Raw genomic sequence first — 23799 nt, 5'->3', positions numbered from 1 at the left:
GCCATGCAGGTAGGGCGCGGACTTGGCCCTTCACTGAGGCCTTCTTGAAAGGAGGGCTTCAGTCCAGCAGTGCGCTTCTCCAGGAACTGTCTTGGGTTGCAGGGGAGGCAGCCTTGGTCAGCACAGGCCAGCTTCAGAGCGCTGACAGTGTCGTTTGGAAAGCAGCTCAGAAGGCTGAGAGCCAGGATGGGTTGCAAGGGGAGTCAGATGACCTTTGAAAAGTGAAGGGGTCAGGGGAACCTGTGAGACCGTGGGGCTGGCCCGTGCCGTGGCCCCTGCCCGGGAGGTGTGGACCAGAGTGTCCAGGGGGTGCTGGCCGCTGTCTCAGTGGCTGACCCGCGATGCATTTGGGGCCTGGCTCCCTGGGCACCTTCCTCTGAGGTCTGGTCGTCCCTGAGGACCCACTGGTCTGCTGAATGCTAGCTCTCCATTTTTATCCTTTTCATGGTGAAGGAGCTGGCGCTTTTCTGTGAAGGTGAGCTCCCTCCTAAAAGGTTACTTATATATTGAACGTTATGGTCCTCACTCTCTTTAATACCCGCACTGTTCCAGATGTGGCCTCTGGGAGCCCAGCCGTGTGCCCCTGTCCTGGCTCTGTCTGTCTTGGAGCGCTTCCTTACGTGTGCTAAGCACTAACCACACTGCGGGCTCCCTTTACACTTCCTTCACCCCAGTCCTTCAACCAGCTATTCCTCAGAGCAAGCCTGGGTCCTTTGAGTAGCAAGTGGTGTGGCCGCTCAGGTCTGGGCTCTGCTTGTGTCCTGGGCCCGGAAGGCAGAGGCTGGAGGGTGAGGCAGGTCTGCTGGCACGCTGCCCCCGCTCCCTCTGCAGCATGTGGGATGGAGGGCCTGAGGCTCGGGAGTCCTTGCTGCGAGGACGCGTGGAGGAGGGTGGCTTCGGGTGCGGAGTTGGCCGAGCAGGGGCTTGGGAAGCAAGGCCTTTTGATTCCTGTAAGATGGAACTCCTCAGCCTGCTCCTGATTCCACCACCAGTCTTCTCTTTCTGTACGTGCTTCTGTTTACTTTCCGTACTTGGGATCACAGGAGGACTTGAATCTGAATCGGTAGCAACGCATTTAAGCTTTCCTTAAAAAATAATTTCACGCGTGTATTTTTGGCGGTGCTGGGTCTGCTTGCTGTCAGGGCGTTTCCCCAGGGGTGGCGAGGGGGCCACTCTGGTTGCAGTGTGAGGGCTCCTCGTTGTGGCGGCGCACAGGCTGGGGGCACGCGCGGCTCAGCAGCGGCAGCGCCTGGCTCCGTCGTGGCTCCCGGGCCCCAGAGCACAGGCTCCGTACTTACGGCGCGTGGCCTTAGTTGCTGCACAGCATGTGGGATCTTCCCAGATCAGGGATCGAGCCCGTCTCTCTCACGTCGGCAGGGAAACTCTCTACCACCTAGCCACCAGGGAAACCCGCACGTGAGCTCTAGAAACTGAAGTAGAGTCTGTGTGCAGAAGACAGCACAGCCGCTTAGAGTGTTCAGGTCTCCTTTGCAGACCTAACCGCGTTTTTGCCGTTTGTAGCAGCAGAGCTTGTCTTGGTGACTGCCAGGGCAGGCATGGACGAGCCAGCGGCTCTGAGGCCTGGCCCTCTAGGTTGGAATCAGGAGATGGCTGGTGTCTTGGGTATCACACTGAAGAAGACTGGATTCTCTCGCACCTGGGAACGTTACCGTCTCCCTGGTGTACCCGGGCCCTGCCGGTCTCCCTGCAGACACTGGGCCGTCGGGTCCGGCTCTCCTCTGTGTGGAGGGTCTTATTCTCGCCTTTTCTGTGTTACTATGTAGAAAGGAGCCCTCATTGCTGTATTTTTAAATTCCAGCATTTTCTGAAAATACTACAGGTAATCTGACTTTCTCACCTTCTGAGTTGATACTGTGATTGTTCCTTTCTGCTTGTTCTGTCAACTAGGAAGAGAGGTGAGTTAGGATTTCCCACTGTGGTGGTGGACGTGCCCTTTCCTATTTGAGTTTTTGTCAGTTTCTACTTTACTTATTTTGGGGCTCTGGTGACCCCCCCAGGGACCGAACCAGGAAATGTGGGCCTGGCCATCCTTGTTCTTTGTTTCCCATGGAGCAGGCTCTGGTCTGCTCAGCCTCGCCCAGGTTCAGGGTCCACCTTGCGTCTGATGGGCCGTGATGGGGAGGAAGTGAACTCAGTACAACGTTAAAGTGCCCGAGCCAGTGGTGGCCAGCTTCTCTCAGGAGGGAGGGCAGGTGGGGCCTCAGTGACCAGTGTTTTCCTTCCAACTGTAGGGATGAAACTCCAAGGGCACAGGGAGGAAGGGCTGCTAACGGGTGGTGGGATGGTTGGTTAATTATGGTTATCAAAGAAAGTAAGGAATTCACCTCTCGATTTGGACCGAAATAAAATTCAGATGGCTTAGAAAAAACCTTAAAAATAAGAGAAAGTTGGGTTATGTTTGTTATGACATTTCTGAGCAGAAAAGAACTTTAAAAATGTTAAATTAACTTTATAAGCTTGAGATCAGCCTGTCATATTCTCTGATTTTTTTTTTCCAGCTGACAAAAAGGAGCACTTTTACTGTCTTTAGCTATTTATTTAAAATCTATGTGCGCTCATATTGTTCCATCGTGTGTACTGTAACACATTTTCCTTAGTTCTGCAAATGCTACGGCATATATCTATATCCCATTTTCATGATCAAGAGGTCTTTCAAAACACTAAAGCAATGGAAGAAGTCACAGATCTCCTGACATAGTTTTGAATCTTAGCTATTTTAAAATCAAAAGAAGTATACACACTTATAAACAAGTCAGATTGTCCTGAGAGATTAATAGTGGAAAACAGTCCCCTGCCCTCCCAGAACTTATTATTTTTAACTCTTTAAACATTTTCTTTTGGCTTTAGCTACTCTTTTATCATCAGATATTTTCTGTTGACTTTCTGTTATGGTAAATGAAGATTGATCTCCTCAATCATTTCCTGTTTCTTTCCCTTCCAATCTTCCCATAGAATTAACTCACTATTTTTATTACATCAAACATAAGTGTTGATTTAATTTTGACCATGTAAATATCATTCAGTGAAAAATTCAGCTGTGTTCTGTAATTGCATTTTATTTCTTGTACAACCTTTTGTCTTTTCTCTGGCGATAAATATTGCATTTCTCGTGGAATTGTATAGTTCGCTGCCATTTAGCTTAAATTTTTTCAAGTATGTGTTCTGTCTTTAAAGCGCATCCTGTCGCGTGGTTAGTTTCTCTGGTTGGGGATAAAGCTGGACGGCAGTGTTGGAGCCCCGCCTCCTCGCTGCTCGCCTGCCTTCCCGCCGCCTGGTCTTCTGTGAGGAGCCCGCGTGGCTGCGTCCCTTCTCTGCTTCCTCGCGCTCCTGGGCCCTGCTTCCCCGTCTGACTGTCACTGGCCGGCAGGCACCCGAGACTCTGTGATGCTTTCCTCGGCTACCGCTCGTGTCTGTGGCTCCGCGCCGTGCCCTCTCTTGGTCCGCTCTCCTGTTTTGCTGCAGCGTGGTTTTTGGCATCCTGAGGAAGGGGTGGGGGTTGCTTTGAGTTCCTGGGTTCGGAGGGTGCCGCTGCTGTCACCCTCGAGCTTTGGTGTGACTAGGGGTGGGATTTTATGGTGGACGTAATTCTCCAACATAGGAGAAGGCATTGCCTTCCAGCATCCAGAGCTGCTGCTCTGTCGTTTCGTGAACATGGACCTGTCTCTTCCTCCCCCAGCAGCTCGACTGTCCCAAAGCTGTGCCTGGACCTGGGTGTCGGGTGAGGTGCTGGCAGGGTTAGTTCTGACGCGTGTTCCTGGGTTTGGTAAACTCCTGATGAGTTTCTCTGTGTTTCTCTTCCGAAGGCCAGTTACCTGTTTTCCTGGTGGTATTGCAAATGGCGCTTCTGTCTCGTTCTTCTCTTCTGACAGCAAACTAGAGTTCTTCTGTGTCAGGCGTCACCTCCTGGTGTGGCGTCCGTGGCCCTGCAGGCTGTTGACTCTGAGCTCTGGGCTCTGTTAGAGGCTCCTCTGGGCCCGGGTGCCTGCGCTGGGCCTTCTTGCAGAGGACGGCGTTCTACTGCCTGCGGCCCGTAGGGGGCGCTGCTGGCTTTCTTAGAGGCGCTGGCTGGTGGTCGCCTGGCTGAGGGCATGAATCTCCACCTTTTGGGGCAAAGGCAACATGGGAAGCCGTTCCTGGGGTGTGCTGGCTCCCTGGGAAGTGCGCTTTGCCGCCGCGTGTCCCGTGTCCTGTGCGAGGGCACAGGGGCCGGGGCGGTGGCTCCGCCAGCATCTGGGGGCACTTGGTGGCCTCGAGCTGCCCTCCCCGCAGCGTGGTGCGTCGGGGGGGCTGGGGTTTGCGCCCGCGGCCCCCTCGCCGCTGTCCTCTCTGCTCTGGCTGGTGGAGTGTCTTCTTCGGTGGCATGAGGAGGGAGGAGGTGAGACGTGAGCCGGGTCAGTGGTCTTTCCTGGCCGGCTTTGAACCCTGTCTAAGTCTCACGAGCGTATTTCCCCTTTTGCTGTAGAGTGTGGTGGGGGAAAAAAAAGGATTTATTTTGAGGTTAATGGATTCCAACAGCACCAAGTAAAATGACTTCAAAGCCACTCCTAACTTGATATCAGTAATTATTAATAGATTTGCCTAATTTCATCCCAAATTCTAACTTTCAAGTTCTAACATTTTATTTTAAAAACTAGGTCAGAAAAAGAGTGCACGCCAGTATCACGTACAGTTCTTTGGTGATGCCCCAGAAAGAGCTTGGATATTTGAGAAGAGCCTTGTAGCTTTTGAAGGAGAAGGACAGTTTGAAAAATTATGCCAGGAAAGTGCCAAGCAGGCACCCACGAAAGCTGAGAAAATTAAGGTGACAGATGTTCCTTAAGTACAATTTTAGACGAAACTTTTATTTCCATTCGTAATTGTTTACCTTGTTGTGAACTGTGGTTGCTTGAAACGCTGCCGTGGCTTCTTACGTCTGCCCCTGCCGGCTCTGCCCAGGGTGCTGCGCCACACCACACGGCAGCTTCGTGTGGACACGCGGTGTGTCCTGTTGACTCCTCTGATGACTCCCAGAGATAGTTTCCTAAGCTTTGTTTTCCTTAATGTATGCACACACACAGAGACACATATATATATATGATGTTATGTATAAGTATTCATTGTAATTGCAATTGATTTCTAGTTTCAAGAAACAGTAGAGTTATACTGGTCTGAACTCTAAAACCTTCAAGTTAATTGGTTTTTATATTTTTTATTTCTAAATTTACCTGAAATTCTGAAAGTGCCCTTCTTTAAAGTGGGTTAATTTTTAATGTTTATTTGATGAAACTTACACATGTCTTGTGTTTTCTTCGCAGCTGTTGAAGCCCATTTCAGGGAAGTTGAGGGCCCAGTGGGAAATGGGCCTCGTTCAGGCCGAGGCCGCCGCGCGCATGGCGGTGGAGGAGCGGAGGGCCAAGTTCACGTTCCTCTACGTGGGGGACCAGCTCCGCCTCAACCCCCACGTGGCCAAGGAGGCGGGTGTGGCTGCGGAGTCGCTGGGAGAAGCGGCAGAGCCCTCGGGAGGCGGAGAAGAAGCTGCAGACAGCCCTAAGTCCTCGGGGGAGGAGGGCGCGCCTGTCAAGAGGAGACGGAGGGCCAAGCTGTCCAGCTCCACCGAGAACCTCCCTGGCGACCCGGGGCCGGGGCGGGCCACACCGCAGAAGGTGGCTGAGGCCGACTCCAGGAGGGGTGCAGGATCCCCCCCCGGCAGGAAGAGGGCCACGGCCTCCACCCCGAGGAGTCGGAGGGGCGACACGGCGTCTCAGTTCCTGGTCTTCTGCCAGAAGCACAGGGATGAGGTCGGTGCAGGGATGGCTCTAAGGGGCTGTGCTTTATGCGGGGGGTCTGGCCCCGGCCCCGGCCCCCAGCGCTGTCGGCCAGGCTGTAGTGCACCTTCTGTGCACCTTCTGTGCACGCGGGTCTCGGGGGCAAGTGTCATTAGGGGGAAGCCAGTGCAGCCTTTGGGGGCAGAGATCCTTGCCTTTGTTCTCTAGAATGTTCCTCCTGACTACGGTGGGAAGGTCCAGGGACAGCGGGAGGTGGGCTACTCTTTGTTAGAAGCTTGACCTTACCCTGACCTCCAGCCCAGGTTAGCACCTTCCCCAGGAGGCGGCTCAGAAGCCTCCAGGAGGTGGTGCGAGATTGGATTTACAGAACCTGATGCTGCCATGGGCCTGAGCGTGTCGGCACCTGCTGCCGTGGTGTGTGAAGGGTGGCCCGGTGTCAGTGGCTAAACACTTGGCTGGTTTTCTTAATCATTTTTGTAGAGTGAACTGAGCTTATTTGGACATCGTCAAGTCTCGATTCCGCTTCAAGGGCTCAGGCCGGCATTGCTGGTTCTTCGCTGTCCCTTGAAACGAGTGGGTTGGTGGGACTCTTCCAGGATTGCAAGGCAGGTGTGGTGTTAGAAAGCCTGTCGTGATCCGTCGCTGCAGGTTAAACAAGCGTCTCAGCAGGTGGAGAGCGTGCGTCTGATGGGAGCAGCAGCAGTGTTGCTTTTCTGGCCCCGCCGTGTGGCTTCTGTGGTCTTGGTTCCGTGACCAGGGGTTGAGCCTGAGCGGTTGGCAGTGAGAGCGTTGACTCCTCACCCCTGGACCCTTGGGGAGGTCCCTAGGCATGACTGCTTTCTGACACAAAGTTGGCAGCCGGGAGTCGATGGAAACTTCCTTCCGTCTGCTGAGGGGTGATTTTGAGGATACTTCAGAAGCGCCCTCTCGGATCGTGAACGAGGCAGGGTTCCCTGGGTGCCACCACTGGTGTCAAATGCAGTGAAAGCACGGCCGAGCAGCAAGAGGAGGCCCGCGGCCCAGGGGGAGCTGGGGCGTCACGGGCTTGTGTCCTGAGGCCGCAAGAAGGGAAGGTAACGAAACAGGTGTGACTTTGGAGAAAAGTGACTGATGTTTCAGCGACCTGAGTAGAGTGTGATGGGAAGGCTCGCTATTCTGAAGCTATAGCTGCCATCCCCCTCTGTTAACTCTCAAGTCCAGTGTCCTCCGGGGAGGCTCCCAGCAGGAATGTCTGCCTTTTTAAGCAGGTGCTAGCATAGCCACGTTGGAAGGGAAGCTCAGCCTGAGGACTGGCCCTGCACAGAGGAAGCGCTCCTGCTGCAAACGGGGTCTGCCGCTCAGGACAGCTGCTGGCCCACACTGCTGACTTGAGAATTAAGCGGCCCCAGGGGGAGAGTTCTGTCAGTCTAGGGGAGGGAAGGCTTCTTCAGCCAAACGGTTCACAAACTGGAAAGGAACGTTGTTAAAGTGAAACGAGAGCTGTGTGTGCAGAGCTCAGGACAGTCCTGGAGGAGGAAGGGGAGAGGCTTTGAGAAGAGCAGGTCATAGAAGACCCCAGGTGCCAGTGAGCTCAGACTGGCTGCTGAGCCTGGGCAGCAGGGACCACATCACAGCCACTGCCCAGCCAGCACCTCTGTGGCCGAGGGCCTGGGGCTGCAGTGGGGATCCACACGCGAGGCTGCGGAGGGCCATTCCTCACATCTAGTTCCAGGAGAAACATGGCAACACCTAGTGAAACTGAAGAGGCATGTTGCTTTTGTCTTACAATTTCACCCCTAGGGATTTGCCCTAGAGAAATTTCCCCCTAGCATGATGTTCAGAGCTGTAAGATGCTCCAGCAGGCCCGGCAGGCTGTGGGCCGCTCCCGCAGCGTTGCTCAACCATGAAGGCGGCCTTGCTGCACGTCCAGGATAGGGACCTTCAGATCCCATCACCAAAGTGTGAAACTGTAGCACGCTCGCCTGCTGCCCGCTGGTGCCTCCCTGCCTCCCGCGTCTGTCCTCAGAGATACGCTGGCCGTATCCAGGCCTGTGCCTGCGCAGATGCCAGGCGGTGCTGCTGTGACAGCCTGCCCGCCAGCCGCGCTTGCCCCGCTCCCCAGTCTGCGCCTCCCTAGAACGTGCCCTTGTCTGAGTTTATGAGGGAGACCTCAGGCCGCTTTCCAGAGGACGCCCTTTTTGCTTTGGGGACCCAAGTTGCTCTTAGTCAACCCTTCTAGCACTAAGGTATGTGCCGAGAGCAAGTAGGCCGACCGCTTCCGCAGGTGCCGATGGGCTGCGCCCCAAGCCCAGAGCCCTGCAGCCCCACTGCACAGCCTGTCTGATCTGAGCGTCCCTCCAGAACTTTGCTGTGGGCACCCCAGGCTGCAGGTGCGCGGCCACAGTCAGGCCTGCGGCGGAGCCAGATGCCCGCCTGGCCCTGCCTCTGCCAGGTGGGGCCCGCAGGCCCGCCCTCCTGCTGGACGCGGGCTGGGCCGGCTCTGAGGGCCCAGTGCTGTCCGGACGGCGTTGGCCTGTTCCTGCAGGTGTGCGGTGCTGCTTCTGTAGGAAGTGACGCTGGTCCTGAATGCAGGAAACTGCTGACCCCACACTGTGGAATGACCTGGCTTTTCCTATGGACAGTGGCCGTGCACCCCAGGGTGGTTTTGTTTGGTTGTTAATGAGCCAGTGGCCGGCCCTGGAGGGATGGAGTGGATGGAGTCTCCTTTTCTGGAGTCACCAGATAGAAGACTGCCCGTCAAGGACATCTGGTCGCCACTGGCTGCTTTTTTTAAAAGAACGATTTCCAACTTCCATGAAGGAGAGTGCCACGCTGCCTGCAGTGGCTTGAGCTCTCTGTCACACGCTCTGCTCACTAGTCTGTGTGCTGCAGGCTTGGGTTGCCCACGCAGCCCTGGCTCCTCCTGGAGTCCAGCTCCTGGGCTGAGGACTCCCCGAGTCCCGCTCCCCCTGAGGCAAGGGACAGGAGCGTGCAGGACGCAGGTCCAGGGGACAGAGGCCCGTGCAGGGACCAGGGCGGGGGCGTGGCCCCCAGCAGCTGAGCGGTACCCGCAAGTGGCTTGCAAGCCTCCCACGAGGAGAGTTAGCTTAGGGCGCCAGTGCCTGTGGCGCTTTGATCTGCTTGTTTCGGCTGTGGGGGCCTTAGCTGTGCACGCGGGCGTCTGGCCGTGGCGCACGCTCAGCAGTCGTGCAGCTCGGGCTCAGTTGCGCTGCGGCCTGTGGGGCCTCAGCGCCCAGACCGGGGCCTGAGCCCCTGCCCCCGGCACTGGACGGCAGGTTCTGGGCCGCCAGACCACCGGCCGAGGCCCCAGGGCCTGAGCCCCGCCCCTGCGTTGGAAGGCGGATTCTGAAGCTCTCGGCCACCTGCAGAGTCCCCAGAAGCGGTTTTATTAGCAGCTGTTTCCTGCACAGTTTCTGATTTTTAAAGGGTCTTTTCCCTCTTTATCTGCCCTGATTTTTACAGCTCCTTTAGGGGGTGCCAGTGTCTCTGTCTCGGTTCTTTGGATGAATATTTGTATTGGGCGCCTGTTGCTTTGTAACAGGTCACCTCGAAGCGCAGTGGCCTAAAACCAGCCACCTGTGCGGCTGACCTCAGAGGCTGTGGGTCGGGACTTTGGGAGCAGCTTGGCCGGGCGGGGCGGTTCCGCCTCAGCGTCTCTCGTGAGGTCACTTTAAGATGTCAGCTTGGTGGGGCTGTGTCACCTGAGGGCTGGACTGGGGCTGAGAACCCTGCCCAAGGTGCCACGCCCTGGTGCCCTCGGGGCCTCCGTTCCTCGCCAGGTGGCCTCTTCAGTAAGCCTCTTCAGTAGGTGTGTGTGTGTGTGGCGGCGGGGGCCAGAGGTGTGTGCCATCACAGCAGGAGGCCAGCCCCCCAGCGGGTGGTCCCCGGGCCAGGGTGGAGGCCCTCCACGCCCTGGACTCGAAGTCTTGGGGCCCCTGGAGCATTCTTGTGAGTCTGAGGCAGCAGGAGGCTCTCCAGGGCAAACATGTGTGGAGGCTGCGGACGGGCGAGCCTCTCCAAGGGGCTTCTCAGGTTGTGCTCTGGGCTCATGGGTACCTGGCTTTCCGTGTCTCCTTTTTCCAAGGAGGGGAAGGTCTCCATGACCATGATGGAGGGGCTGGGCGAGGGGACATGAGCTGCAGACCCCGCCCGTGCTGCCGGTCCTGGTGCTGAGGAGGGGCAGGGGTTGCCCCGCCGTGCTGAGCCTGCAGGGCCCCAGGCAGCAGAGGGCCGAGCCCGGCTGCGGGGTGGAGACCGTCAGGGAAGCTCCCCGGCCTGAGATGCTCAAGGGGGGTGCCCTCCTTTCTCTAGGCGGTCGAGAGGGAGCAGAGAGGTCAGAGCAGGCTGAGAGGGGCCTGGTGAGGAGGCTGTGGGGGGCAGGGGCGGCGGGCTGTGTGCTCTAACACTGCTCCACGGGTAGGCGAGGGCGGGCCGGTGGTGCCGTCTCCCATCGAGCTTGTCGGCAGCCCTTCGGTTCCCCGAGTCCATCAGCGTACGGTTGAGCCCTTCCTGAAGCGTCTCCTGGAGCCTGCTCCCGCTGCACTTGGCCCTGACTAGGCTGTGGAGGTCTTCCTCCGGGGCAACCGCTGCCTTCCCAGCTACGGGAGGGGCCTGCCTTCCCTGCCTGCCTCCTCCTTGTGGGCGTCTGGCCCGGGCCAGGCTCTGCCCAGTGGCTCCCTCCTCACCTTGCGCCCAGACTCCGTCCGCTGCACTCCCGGGCTGGCCCGCCCCTGCCCCACGCGGCTGGCTCGCTGGGGAGGTCGTGACTGCTGGTTTGGGGTATTCTTGTGTCTGAGGTAGTTTATTCCAGCAGGGCGATGGTCACCATGGAGTGCGCACCACACTTCAGGCCCGTTGCCAGCCCGTCTTCATGACCGGCCGTGTTTGGTGAGGCTGGCGCAGCGGCCCCTCCTCCCGTGGCCAGGCCCCACAGCAGTGGGGGGGTGCGGGGCGGCAGGGGGAGCAGGCTGGGGCCGGCTTGACCGACGCCTGTCACCCCTGTGGCAGCTGTGCTGGGTGGTGTCCTTGTGAGCCCGTGGGCAGAGTGAGCGGCCGTTGCTTCACTGACCTGCAGCGAGGCCTGACCGTTGGCCTGCCAGGGATGCCCTGGTCCCTCTCCGCATTTGACAGCGTGGAGCCACTGCTTGGCCCCTGAGCTTCCGTGCTGGGTGGGCTGGGGCTGCTCTGGCCGCAGTGCGTCGGCCTCTCATGTGCTGTCAGTGGTCCTCAGCACGGGGCACACAGACACGCACGGAACCTCTGAGGAGCAGAGCGGTGCCCGCGGGGTGGAGGGGCCGTGGCCCTGCCCACCTGCCCTACCTCTCGTCACGGGGCGGCAGGGCCTCCTCACTGCCGGGGCGCACAGCGCAGGTGGGGGCTCCTGGAGGCCTTGGGAAGGGGCTCCCTGGGGCACTGCAGGGCCGGAGTGCTCTGCGACCCTGCTCCTGGGGGGCATGGCCCCCGGCCTGTTCGGCACCCTCCAGGCGCGCCCCGGGAGGGCGAGGCTGGCGCTGCCGCAGTGAACACGCCGGCCGGGCCTCGCCTGCACACCCAGGGGAGTTTCCTGCTGCCAGCTTCTGCAGGGTGCTGGGACGTCGTAAGGCACCCGTCGTTGGCTGATGTGGGGAAGGTGCACACTTCTCTTTTGTCATTTATCATTTCCTGCGTTCACACAGATACAGTTGACTCACTTCCACTAGCCCTGATTTCAGTGAGTTACGACATCAGGCAGACACCACTTTCCTTTGGCGCTCTTCTGGGACGCGGTTCCGGGACGCGGTTCCAGGACGCGGCGATGAATGTGCCCGTGGCGGCCTTCCTAACCCCCTCCTGTGCCCGCAGGTGGTCGCTGAGCACCCGGACGCCTCTGCCGAGGAGATCGAGGAGCTGCTCGCCTCGCAGTGGAACATGCTCACCGAGAAGCAGAAGGCGCGCTATCACACCAAGTTTGCATTCGTGGCTCTGGCCCCGTCCGAGGAAGACTCTGGTAACGGCGCCTCTGTGCCCGCATCCTCTGCCGGGCCTGCCCAGCGCACCGTGGTCATGATAAAGCCACCCGAGTGCGTTGTCGCCAGAGCCACGCGGTGGGCGTGTGAGGGAGGCAGGCAGCCTGTGTGGCCTCCAGGGCCAGAGGCGCGCCTAACGGGCCGGGGTCACACTCCTTGGGGCAGGGCTGTGGGCTTGGGAGCTTCCCGGGTGAGGAGGCTGGCCGTGGCCTGGCAGTGGGTGTGGGCAGCCTCTGGCTGTCACTGTGTATAAACACAGTGCCCCTTCGCCCTGGGCACTGGTAAGAGGAGGGAGGCTTCACACTGAGCTTGGGGACACGTGTGACCGCCTCCGCTGTGCCGACTGCACGCTGGACGCCACGGTGGGGACTGACACCCACAATGTGGACATAGTGGGCATGCTCGGGCGTCAGTTGAAAGTGCAGAAGAGGCCTGCGTCTCTTGAGGCTCGCCCCTGAGGCACTTTGGAGAGGCCAGGTGCAGGGCGTGCGCACGGGGGCTGCAGGCCAGCTCAGGAGGAGGGCACCAGCTGCCTGTATGCCCCAGTGACCCCACCCTGGTTGGTGGGCTCTCGACCCTACGGCCCTGTCCGATGACCCCAGAAGTAGACGTCACTCGCGTGCAGGGCTGACTGCAGATGCTATGGTTCAGAATAGCAGGGTGTTTAGGATTTGTGTATTTTTTTTAAAAGACAGAAGTTGACCAGACGTCGTCAGTATGTAACTCTAGGAAAGTGTCCCTTTCCAGTGACTGCTGGTTTAAGAACAGGTGGGCGTTATTGAAGCCAGAGTCTCCTCTTCCCTGAGGAGTGTGACCTGACTGTCTGCTCTGTCACCGAGGACCGTCTAAATAATTGGCAGGCGCGGTCCCTGCCCCCGGGATGTCCGGTGTGTTTGCTCTGCCGGCCTCGAGCCCTCCCGCAGGGGACGTGGGGCTGACGGCCGGGACGCTGGGCCAGGCCGCCGTGCCCGCTGTCTGCCTGGTCGGTGCCGGGGTTCACAGGTGCCCCTCCTGCTTGTTTTTGTGGGAGACAGCCTGGAAAGGGGAGAGCCGTCCTTGATGGGGAAGGACAGTGACTCCACCTCCCTGGGGGCTCTCTGCCTGGCACGCAGGTCCTGAGGGGGTCCTGGCAGCTCAGGCCAACCTTGGCCCTTGCTGGTTACGGTCGGGCAGCAGCTCGGCGGGCCCCACCAGCCACAGCTCCGCGGGCCTCTCCTGGTGTTCCCTGAGGCCACCTGGTGCTGTGTTGGCCCAGAGCTCAGCGAAGGCCGCTCGGGCCAGTTCAGCCGGTCTGGGTCCAGCGCTGGAGAGGCCAGTGCTCCAGCGTGGCTCTCCTCAAGCACTGTCGGGACTGCACGTTGAGCAGGGCCTCCGGACGCAGGGGCCTGAGCCTCTGGCCACTGCACCCCGTGGCCCCGGCAGGGCTTGAGGGTGACAGCACCCTCCCACGGGGTGCTGGAGGGAGGCGAGCAGTCCAGGAGGAAACCCTGAACCTCCGCGCTGCGGTTCTGCACATGCTGATCCAGGGTTTGCACTGAGTAGACCTTGGCTGCTCAGGTTAGCCCCTCTAGACCTGCACTCTCCGCTTAAGCCTTGCCTTCCTGTCAGTGCTGTTCGGACCCCTTAAGTTTCGGGCCGGGTGGTCTCCCTGGGGACGCCTGATGTGCACAGCCCACAAACGTGTAGAAAGGGCTTAATTTGCAGGTGGACGTGGAGTGTTTTCCTTAAGATGCTTCTTTAAGGAAATGTGTTAAAAGTAGCAAGTCATTTATATTTTTAAAGTTCGACTTAAATTCACTAGTCTTTGAACGTAAGTGAAGGATTTTGTGAAAACCCTGGGTACATTGACGCTGTGTAGCAGATAGCAGGGTGTTTGCCCCGGGCGAGATCAGGGTTTCTGCGCACCATGGGGGTCACACCCAGAGCTCCACCTTTGACCCTTGGGCCCGGAAACGAGCAGGGTTTTGGGGGGCCTGTCACAGCCGGACCTACACGTGCGCACGCCGGGCAGCTGCTCGGCGCCCCAGAGGGCAGCCTGTGGGAGGGTTTCACGTCAGTTTCCATCCGCATCCCAAGGTAACTTCAGTGGGAAGAGAAAGAGCCATGCGAAGAGGACCCAGGCCCTGAGTGGAGACGCTGGAGCTGAGGAGGCCCCCAGGAAGAGGCTCAGGGCCGACAGGCTCGGCCTGCGGAAGGTAGTCGCGCCGGGCCGGGCTGCGGGGGTCCTTGGGGAGCTCCTTTCCGGAGGCCGCTGAGCAGAGCAAGCGTTTGTCTGCCAGGGGATTTAGCAGGTCTGAACACTGAGTAACACTGGGTGTTTTTGAGTCAGCAGAATCGCGTGTTTAAAGTGACTCTTCAGTGAAGACTATATCAGTCCGTGTGTAAATAGTGAGTTGACAGGTGAACATCAAAGTCCACTCTCTATGTTATTCTTCAGGAAGTTGGAATATCCATTAAAAATGGGTTTTATGAACTCATCCCATTTGTTAGTAATTCATATAATTGTTTCCGTAATTAGGAATACTAAGCAGCCTGCGCAGACCAGTTTGATGCAGCGACAAGGTACCGATGTAGAGGCAGCCCCAGGACCTGCTCTAGCAGGGGCCGGTGGTATCCAGGGCAGGGCTGACCTGGGGCTTGGAGGAACACGGAGCTGCCCGAGGCTCCGGTACTCGGGGAGCCGGGCCTGCGTGTCCGGCGTTGGTGCCCGTGTGTGAGGAGCACACGGGCTCTGTGATGGGACCCGGGTGGTGGTGTCACGAAGCGAGATTAGGCTGAACATGTGTTTATCTAATGGTAGTTCTCCCAGGGTAGTTGCACTCTGGTTTATCATTTTGAGTGTAACTTTCACCTGTCTTTTTTTCACTGTGCAGTGCACCTTGTGTGGTCTTTTCGTGGTGGGATGTGAGATCTTAGTCCCCTGACCGCGGATTGAACCCAGGCCCCTGCAGTGGAATAACCAGTGGACTCACAGGGAATTTCCCAGACGGTCTTTCACTGGTGTGAATTGAGATGTTGTTCTTTTTATTGCTTCATTTCAAAGAATGGAAATGAGTCTCGTGTGTTACTGAAGCACAGAAGTGTGGCCACCGCACCCTCTTATTTCTCTAAAGGTGTATTTGCAGTTCAGGGGAGCAGGCAGGCCCCGCCCTGTTCGTTTGGCTCGGGGAGCACTGTCCCGGGGCCCTTGTCGGCTCCAGCAGTGAGCCAGCCAGTGACCCAGGTGACCCCCGCGCTGGGCCGCCAGTGTGCAGTGACTGCGGCCTGGGCTGAGGGTCTCCTTCAGCTGCTGCCTTGGAAGTGGTCCTTTACTGGCAGCCACGCAGACACCGGTTGCTTTGGGATATTTGTATAAATCGTTTACCTAAAAGTGTGACCCCAGACATTTGAAATATCAAAATTCATATTAGGTAGCTAGATAGAAATTTACTAGCTAGCAGCTCAGGAAGTAGTGCACGGTTTCAGAGAGTGGTGGTGCTGGCTCGGTTTGTGAAGCTCTCTGAGCCGCACCGTGCGCAGTAACCCCCAGTGTGCCGCGAGCACGGGTGGCCAGGGCGTGAGCTGTGTGCTGCGCCTGCCGCTGGGCCCCAGGCGGTGTGCCCTGGAACCGGCGGCCTCCTGGGCAGCGGCGCCACGGTGCGGTCCGGGCCACGGTGTTCGGATTTGAACAGTGGACGCATGCTCATGACGCTTTCTAAAATTCCTTTTTGCTATTCCGCTGTGAAACGTGCTTTGTGATGGTCTCTGTGTGTGAGCTTTATCTGGAGCTGGTCTCAGAACCGGGAACCATCAGTGAGAGGGTGGAGTTATCCCAGGCTTGCCCGCAACCGGGAGGGTGGCTGCCTCTGAGCCAGTCCGCTCCGGTCCGAGGGCAGGGTGGGCAGTGCACCGAGGAGGCCCCGTGGGAGGCTCTCCACGTGCATGGGGTCGGGGGGGGGGGGCAGGAGATCGGCCCCTGTGAATGGAGAGGGGTTGGTGGGCAGCCACACAACGCCTGTGCGGAGCATGTGTCCACAGGAGTGTTTCTGCGGTACAGCTTTCGAGCCCCGTGTTGGTTCCTGTTGGAGACTTTCTTTCATTCTTTGCTTTTTCGTTGTTCTTCCCTCCTTCCCTCTCTCTCTCTCTTGTTTTTTTGTAACAGAGAGAGACGATCACTGACAAAGCAGCCCGCACGAACTCCTGCAAGGCCCTTGAGGCAGCGTCCTCGCTGAAGAGCCAGGCAGGTAATGTGGTCAGCACCGCTGCCAGGCCCCTGGGCTGGGCCGGGGGTGCAGCGCCGGCCCTGTCCTCAGGGAGCCTCCCTATGGACGGCGGGTGAGCGGGAGGCTGGGCCTGCAGGCTGAGCTGGGAGGAGGCTCCCGTGCAGGCGGGGCCCTTGCTGTGGCGGGAAGTTGCTGCGGTGCTCGGCCGCTGCTCACCCAAGTTGCTCTTCTGACTTCTGCTCGGCTTTATTGTCTTCAGTTTCAAGTTATATTTGAAAGGTGATTCAAATCAGAAATATCCAGGCTTGTGACTTGAGGTGCGAGTTGTTGCGGTAAATTCCAGTGTTTAGCACCCAGTTCTCCATGCATATTTGCTAAAGTGAGAGTGATGACTACTTATCTCTGTTTTACATGTTGAAGAAACTAGCTTAAAATGTTTTGGGAAAATAGCTGTCAAAGCAATAAAGGGGAACAGGCCGCCACTTTTTCTTTTACCTTTTCATTAATTATGTTTTGATGTATCTGTCTGAAGAATGCTTACCATCTCCAAATCTCAATTTAAAAGGAAAATAAAATTCAGAGTAAGAGAAGATTGAAAGTGGCTCTTTTCCTTATTTTCCCTGAAGAACTGTACTGGTGTTTAAAAGTGTAATTGAACAGACTTTTTTTTTACAAAAACAAAACAGGTATTTGTAAGTAGTTTGAACAGAGTGGATATTTGATGATAGAATCGATACTTTTGAGTGTGATAGTGGTATTGTGGTTACATTGACTGCCTTATGTTCAGAGATGTTCTAAACTTCTTGTGGGTGAGATAATCTCTCTGGGCTTGGCTGCAGAGAAACGGGCAAGAGGGCTGGCACCAGGTGTGGGTGGGCTGGCGAGGCCCAGGCTGAGCTTCGGGCCGTTCACCGCCCAGCTCGCCAGCCCTCATCGTCCCATAGCGAAGAGTTAATGCCCAGAAAATTCATCTTTAGAAATTCAGTTACTAAAGGGGTACTTTGAAAGCAGGAGGGAGATTGAAGGTTTAAGGTTTCAAACTTTATTTTATAAACCAAAATTATCTTACAGCCACGAAACACCTGTCTGATGCCTGCAAGCCCCTGAAGAAGCGCCACCGGGCCCCAGCAGCAGCTGCCGCCACCCTCACCTTTAGCAAAAGCTCGTCTCCTTCCGCGTCCTTAACTGAGAACGAGGTAAAATCTTAATGAGGGTGGTCAGCACGCACTCAAATGGAGGCTGTGTAGTTGCCCACGCTGAGGTGTGTGGTAGAGGTCAGAGATGATGAGGGGGAGCTAGGTTCTCTGGGCTGTGTGTGTTTCATATAGGAACACACGCCCGGTGTGTGGTGCACGAGCGCGGCTGCGCTTCAGTGTGGATGCACTTCATTGTGCTTGGAATCTGTCTTCAAGATGTTGGTCTGTGATGTTCCACACGGTCCTGACCTGACCCCATGTCGGCAGACTGCCTGCGGGCCTTGGGCAGCCACCCCCAGGCAGGGCGGGCCGCTGTGCCCGGGCCTGTGCGTCTGTGGCCACGGGCCTCCAGCTTCATACTCAGCCTGGAGTGTTGTTCGGTGCTCGATGGTGAGGTGAGTCACGACTGCCATGGCCACAGCCCTGCTTTGTGGCCTGGCGGCCCGCGCTGTGCACAGAGCTGCTGGAGGCTCTCACGCCGTGGGCCACAGCACCACGAGCAGTGTCCAGCCTGCCTCTGTGTGGCCAAAAGCAAAGCGGAGGCAGCCTCCAGTGGAGGTCTGGTCTTTCTCTGTGCAGAGGGAGTTTGGGATTCCCAGTTTCAGGGCTGCCCAAGGAGCTTATTTTCAGGTTGAAGCGTCTGGTTACCTTGATCCCTGTGGTCCTTTCCTTGTGGTGGACATGAGTCCCGTCTCTAGAACATCTTTGAAGAGACGTTCACCTTGGGCTGTTTCGGACAGGGTCCTGAGGCAGCAGGTGGGTCAGGAGGTGGCACTGCGGGCTGTGGTGGGGACGCTTGGGTGCCCGTGCCCGTTAGAGGCGGGCAGGCCTTCTGGGCCGAGGGCTCCGCTTGCGCTCCAGCCGGTGGGCAGCCGGGGGAGTGCAGGGCCAGGACGGTGCCCTGCAGGCCTGTGTGGGCCCCCTGCTGTTGAGCCAGCGCGGGTGGCAGTCTTTCTCCAGGCATGGCAGTAGCCTGCCTCGCTGGGCCCCGGAGCTGACTGACACGCGGAAAGGCAGGTTCTGCACAAAGCTCTTTCCTGTTGTTCTTGTCCACATATCCTGACGTTAAGCAGAAAGTGATCTGCAGTTCTGGAGAAGAGGAACCACGCAGGCTTTGGTTCTGTAGGCGGTTTCTCTTCAGTCAGCTGTTTTGTTAAAGAACTTTCTAATGAATTTTTCTGGTTTGATACTTTGGCTCACTTATTTGGTGGAGTTTTTTTACTTCTACTGTTGAGAGATACCATCAGCAGAAGTGCACAAGGCCAGTGAGGTCTCTCTCCTGTTCCTTGTCATGAGACGTGTGGGTCAGAGGTGCGGACCTGGAGCAGCGCCCCAGGCCGGTGGGCGGAAGGGAGAACGTCCATCAGGGCCCCGGGTTGCTTTGGACCAGGGCGATCCTCGTCTCCCTGGCTCAGACATCTGGTCTGAGCTTGGGAAGACTGACGGAGCATTTTACAGTCATTAGACTTAATTGATTTTTACTTCTTTGGAACTTCAGAAGTAGATAGGTTATTAAATACCTGTGTACTATGTATTAAATACACTGAGATGATACACGCATACACCTTTGCATTTTGAAGGTATACATAGATTCCATAGTGTGCGTTCTGTCCCTTACAGAAAAACGTTTAGATCACCAGGCTTTCTCTGTCAGCCATTTCTGTGCAGCGTATATAAATCTCGCATTAGAATTCATTTTTACAGAAGTGCACTGTTTATTAAACTTCACTCTAGGTGAGTTAGAAGGCCTGTCTGCTTCTGTGCTAACACTCCTGAGCTCCAGTGTGCAGTCCCAGTGTCTGCTGGGCTGAGCGCCTCTCTAAGCACGGGAGGCAGTGCGGTGTGTAAAGAAACCCTCCAAGCCTCCAGCTCCAGCTCCAGTGGGCCCTGGGTGGCCACCGGCCTGCTGCTGGCTGGCCCCGGCCAGGGCGGGCCGCGTGCCCTTTGCATGTTGGTAGTTTCTCCTTTCACTGTTACAATGAGGAGCTCTCAGAGGGCTGGTGTTTGCAGACGTTCCAGGTCATGCTGCGGTCTAAACGCCTCTCAGACAGGCGTGTGTGGCCGGCCAGGCTCACAGCAGAGGGGCCCTTCCGAGGCAGCGCTGCGTCTGCGGGAGGACAGAGGAGAGGCGCGCGCTTGTGGGGCAGAGGCCTGGGGAGAGCCGGTGTGTGTGAGTGTTCTGTAACTGCGTTTCTTATTCCCTTAGTAGAGCAAACTCTCATTTTTTTCGCCTTCATGGTAACAGCTTTTGTGGGAGCCACATCAGCCAAGCTGGATTTGAACGCGGCTGCTCTGTGCTGCGCTTAGCATGCCGTAACTTTCCGAGACGTCTGCTGCAGGCCGCGTGTCGTCATGCAGACCCAGCGGCACCCTCTCACAGGCAGTCACGGAAGACGTGTGACAGTCTGTTTTTACTGGTATTAATAACACACACAATGAAGAAAACATAACAAATTTTAAGACCAAGGTAAGATACCTAATCAAGGCCATTTAACCAGTCACATTCATCTCATAACAGAAACACGTTCATATCCAGTGGTCGAAAGGGTGCCCTTGGTCAGGGGCTGTCCTGGGCCTGAGAGGAGAACAGGACAGTGAAGGGGCTCATCCTGTTAGAGGGCGTTCTTCTCCTCTAGTTCATAACTTTCTGAATTTTTATTGAAAACAATGTCAGCATCTGTACCTTCAAAAGCAAAGGACAAGCAACACACTCTAGAGAGCCCTGGTCGCCTGTCCTCATTCTAATGGAGTGTGTTCAGCCCTGCAGACGGCAGACTGATCTCCAGCATAGAAGGCAGGAGAACTTCTCATTCTGTCTTTTTTTACTGAACAGTTTTACTATGACACTAGCTGTAGTGAATTTATAGGAAAAACTGTCGTTTGCAATATCGCTGTGAACCGTTCAATCTCCCGACTCAGTACCCGTTCTCTAGGCGTCCCGTCACCAGGCCACTCACGCCCGCCTCTCCCTCGGCTGCTTTTGTGGAACACGAGCCACCGCATTAAACGCCTCAGTCCTGGGCGGCCGCCTGGTGTGCCCCGGGGGCCACGTGCCTGCGTGGTGGGGAGAGGCCTCCGTGCCCGTCAGCTCACGGGCGCGGGGGGCCTCTTCACGCTGCCAGGCTCATAGCACTCGACTCCAGCTGAGCAGACGCTTCAGATGTGCTTTACGTTTAACGAGAGTTTCTCACTGATACGTGTGTTCTAAACCGTTAAGTGATGTACCGCATGTAAAACACTCGGGGTGCCTGGCGCCTTGCAAGGACTTAGTGGTTCGCTATTGTGACAATAATGGTTATAACAATAAAAATAATAAAATCATCATCATTCCATTTTTATCCAAAAGTATAAATTTTGCTTTGGCATGCAAAGTGGTCCTCTTGACTGCAGTAGACCGAGAGGCGGCCCGTGCCGGGCATGGCCCCGCTTCGGGCGCGGCCCCGCCTCGGGTGTGGCCTGCGGCTGGCTGGTGACCCTGCTTGGACACAGTGGGACGTGGGCTTCCAGGATGGCCGCGGTCATGCCGTTCCTAAAGGAATGGTGGAGGGTTCCCCAAAACCAGTCACTAAATTGCAAAATGTCAAAAACCAGTGGGCAAAAGTGACCTAGTCCAAAAAGCCACTGCCCAGAGTAAAACTCCCTCCTGGAAGGCCTGTGACGAGGGTTAAGAGGCTCATGTGAAATGATAGCTTGAGGAAGTTTGAATTGTAGACAGCCCGCCAGCAGCCAACACGCGGCAGGTGGGGTCGGAGTTGGCCACAGACGAGCCTTCCTCTGATGGGGAGGATTGGCGTGCCCCCCGAGCAGCTCGGAGTCTGCATCAGCAGAGTGGGGAGGGTGCGCGGAGCAGGTGTGAGGGCGTGTGGTGAGCCTCAGCTGGGCAGAGAGACTGGGCCGTCGGGAGGGTGACCCGCGGGAAGGGCAGCCGTGTCTCCATCGTTCTGCTCCGGATGCAGTGGCGTCTCGCTTTGGGGTGCTGGGGGAGCCGAGCTCCCCAGAGGGCGTTCTGGCTTCTGGAGGAGCTGAGTGGAAGGGGCTCCAGCTTGGAGAGGGCTTAGAGACGAGCAGCAGTGTGTGTGGAGCGCAGGTGGGCTGTGCGCTGGGTAGCGTGGGCGGTCCTCACTCGCTGAAGTCAGTTATGCTGTTCGTTTCTGCCTGTTGCTGAGGTGAGTCTGATTACACTGCTTACGAGGTCCCTGCCACGCCCACCCCTTCCACTCCCTACACCTGTGTTGGCAGAGGAGGAGGCCAGAGGTGGACGCGTGTCTGGATGTCCCACAGTTGAGGTGGTGGCCATTCCAGAAACGCAGGGGCCCCCCACCACCCACAGGCTCCCTCTCCTCGGCCTTCCGTGAGGCGCCCTCGTCGGGGTTAGGGGAGGTGCGTCTCACCACCCTGCTCCATCTCGTGTTGGTGTGCCTCCCAGCTGAGAGTGGACACACAGCAGAGGCCGTCTCTCGCATGGCGTGTGCGCCCCACCCCCACCCCTCAGACGTGGGGGTTAGACTGCCCCCCACGTGGTCTCTGGGAGGCCCAGCGCTGTGTTCTTCATGGAAGTCCATGCAAAACCACAGGAATGTTCCAGGCGGAGTGCTTCAGGTCCAGGATGGGGGGCAGTGGTGGCCAGTTCAAAAGGTCTGGTGGCCACGTCTTGGATGGGAGTGGCTGGACGCAGTGGAGGAAGGGCAGAGGAGGGGGAGGCCTGCCACCCCTGGGTCTCTGGGCCCGGCTGGTCGCCTGGGCACAGGACCGGGAACGTGTGAGCCTGGCCAGACCGGGGCGGCTCTTACGCCCAGCGAGTCTCAGAGATGGTGTAAAGAAGAAAACTCAGACTGTCAGTATCTAGATCCAGAAACGTAAAAGGGGCCCATGTATGAGCTTAAAGTTAGGGTTCTCTCCCCAGAGACGGTTGTGAGTGGACGTTGGCCCCACTGTGGCAGGCGGAGTGTTGAGCTTTGTCCCTTGCAGTAGCCGTGTGAGCGCTTTAAGTGCGGCGCGTCCTCCGTTGGTCGGGCAGTGCCAGCTTGGCGGGCGCTTCCGGCGGGCTCAGGCAGGGGAGTGCAGCCCAGATGGGCAAAAGAGCAGTCCTTCCCCAGAGGAGAGGGGGCGGTGGACACGATCACTGTGGTTTCTCGAGTTGACTTGATTGACTTGACTTCCTTTCCATTCGGCTTCTAACTTCCCAACTTCTGAGACACGTCTGTCTCCTTTACACATCAGTTCACTGTTAAGTTTGTTCTGGTTAGGGATTTGTGTGTGGTTAGACTGGATAAGAACTGCCTTGACTCAGTGTGAAGCTAGCGTTTATGCTTTTAAAATCAATAGTTTCACCACCTCAGCTTTTAAAAATCTGTGAACAGAAGTAATTTCTGAGGACTCAGTTTATCTATTAGATTATGAACTTAAATTACAGTTTTTTTGCTGAAAGAGTTGAAATACTACTGTCATATTACAAAAGGCTTCTCAAAGTGCTCGCAAACCTGTGATTGCTTTCACTGTTTTTCCCAAGAAGCATGTTGACTCCCGTATGTTTTAGATTTTTGGTCAGTAAAGTTGATTTTCATCCTTTTAAGTACTGTCTTTGCTGTTGTACCTGGAATATGAGAAGTCACTGCTGATTTACTTGACAGTGATGAGGGGTTGGCCGTCTTCCGCAGGTAGCTAACCGTGTTAGATCCACGCTTATGGTTTTCTCTGGCCTTGGTGTCGGTGTGGGGCCTTTGCGCATAATTCTTCAGTGCGTGTTTGGAAGCGTGTGCTAACCGGTTATTCAGGACATCTTGAACCTTGCAGAAATGACTGAAGCGGGGGTGGGGGGCAACAGTGGGGAGGGCTCGGTGGCTCAGCCTCTGCTGACAGTCGCCCGCCGGGCCTCCCCAGCAGCCCTCCCCAGCCCACTCTGCGGGTGGCAGCTGCTGGGGACACAGCTCGGACCACACTTGCTTCACAGGACCTTGTAGAGACTCGTTTTCACCTGTGGCGAGGGCCGGGGGCGCCTCTGGGGGCTGCCGGGGCTCTGGGGGCTGCCTGGTCAGATGGTGGTGTGAGGACAGGGCCAGGCTGTGCTCTCCCGACTCAGCCCTGGGCTCGGGGTGGCGAGGAACGATCGCTGTAACACGTGTCCAATAACTTTTGTTTGCATTGTAGCACTTCAGGTGATGAATGACTAACGAATTATTTTAATTCCACTCTAATACTTCACTGTGATGTCAACTTGGAAGACCTGTTTGAGATTAGTCTTTGGTTTTAAGCTGATAAAGCTCCCGGGCACAGGAGCCGTCTCGTTTGTCAACCCTCACCCTCTGTGAACGTGCGCCTAGCGATGTTTTCCCCTTTACAAAAGCGTGACTCAAACGAAAAAGCAATGTTGGTTCATGGAACTGTGCTGTTCACGGTCTGTAACTGTATTTAAACCGATGTAGTGTCGACTTGTGAAGGGATGTTTGTTAAAAGATTTGAACCTCACTGTGTAACGCTGACCGAGCATAGGGCCTGCTGGGAGTCCCGAGTCGCTTCTAGCAGTTGGGTCGCCTGTTCCCTAGGCGCACGTGTCCGTTGGTGTCTCGCTGACAAGGCCCTGGCACGCCTCGGAGACTGCGCCAGCCTGCAG

General features: G+C 56.8%; 1 protein-coding gene across 3 annotated transcripts in view; it reads left to right on the top strand.

The window, feature by feature from the left end:
- Positions 1-23799, top strand: part of NSD2 (nuclear receptor binding SET domain protein 2) — a 76171-nt gene that overhangs the window by 37969 nt on the left and 14403 nt on the right. For all 3 annotated transcript variants that reach the window (XR_005720623.1, XM_040237691.1, XM_040237692.1), the window contains 6 exons: positions 4656-4822; positions 5316-5798; positions 11628-11772; positions 13868-13986; positions 15933-16014; positions 17065-17189. Coding sequence is in view for 2 of the 3 variants with exons in the window: in XM_040237691.1 (XP_040093625.1) it covers positions 4656-4822; positions 5316-5798; positions 11628-11772; positions 13868-13986; positions 15933-16014; positions 17065-17189 (1121 nt within the window). In the remaining variant the exon portion in view is untranslated. The remainder of the gene's footprint in view (positions 1-4655; positions 4823-5315; positions 5799-11627; positions 11773-13867; positions 13987-15932; positions 16015-17064; positions 17190-23799) is intronic.

Source organism: Oryx dammah, unplaced genomic scaffold, assembly GCF_014754425.2.
Source record: "Oryx dammah isolate SB20612 unplaced genomic scaffold, SCBI_Odam_1.1 HiC_scaffold_3, whole genome shotgun sequence".
Classification (NCBI taxonomy): Eukaryota; Metazoa; Chordata; class Mammalia; order Artiodactyla; family Bovidae; genus Oryx; species Oryx dammah.
The sequence above is the reverse complement of the archived record's forward strand: the minus strand, read 5'-3'. Positions and strand labels throughout refer to the sequence as shown.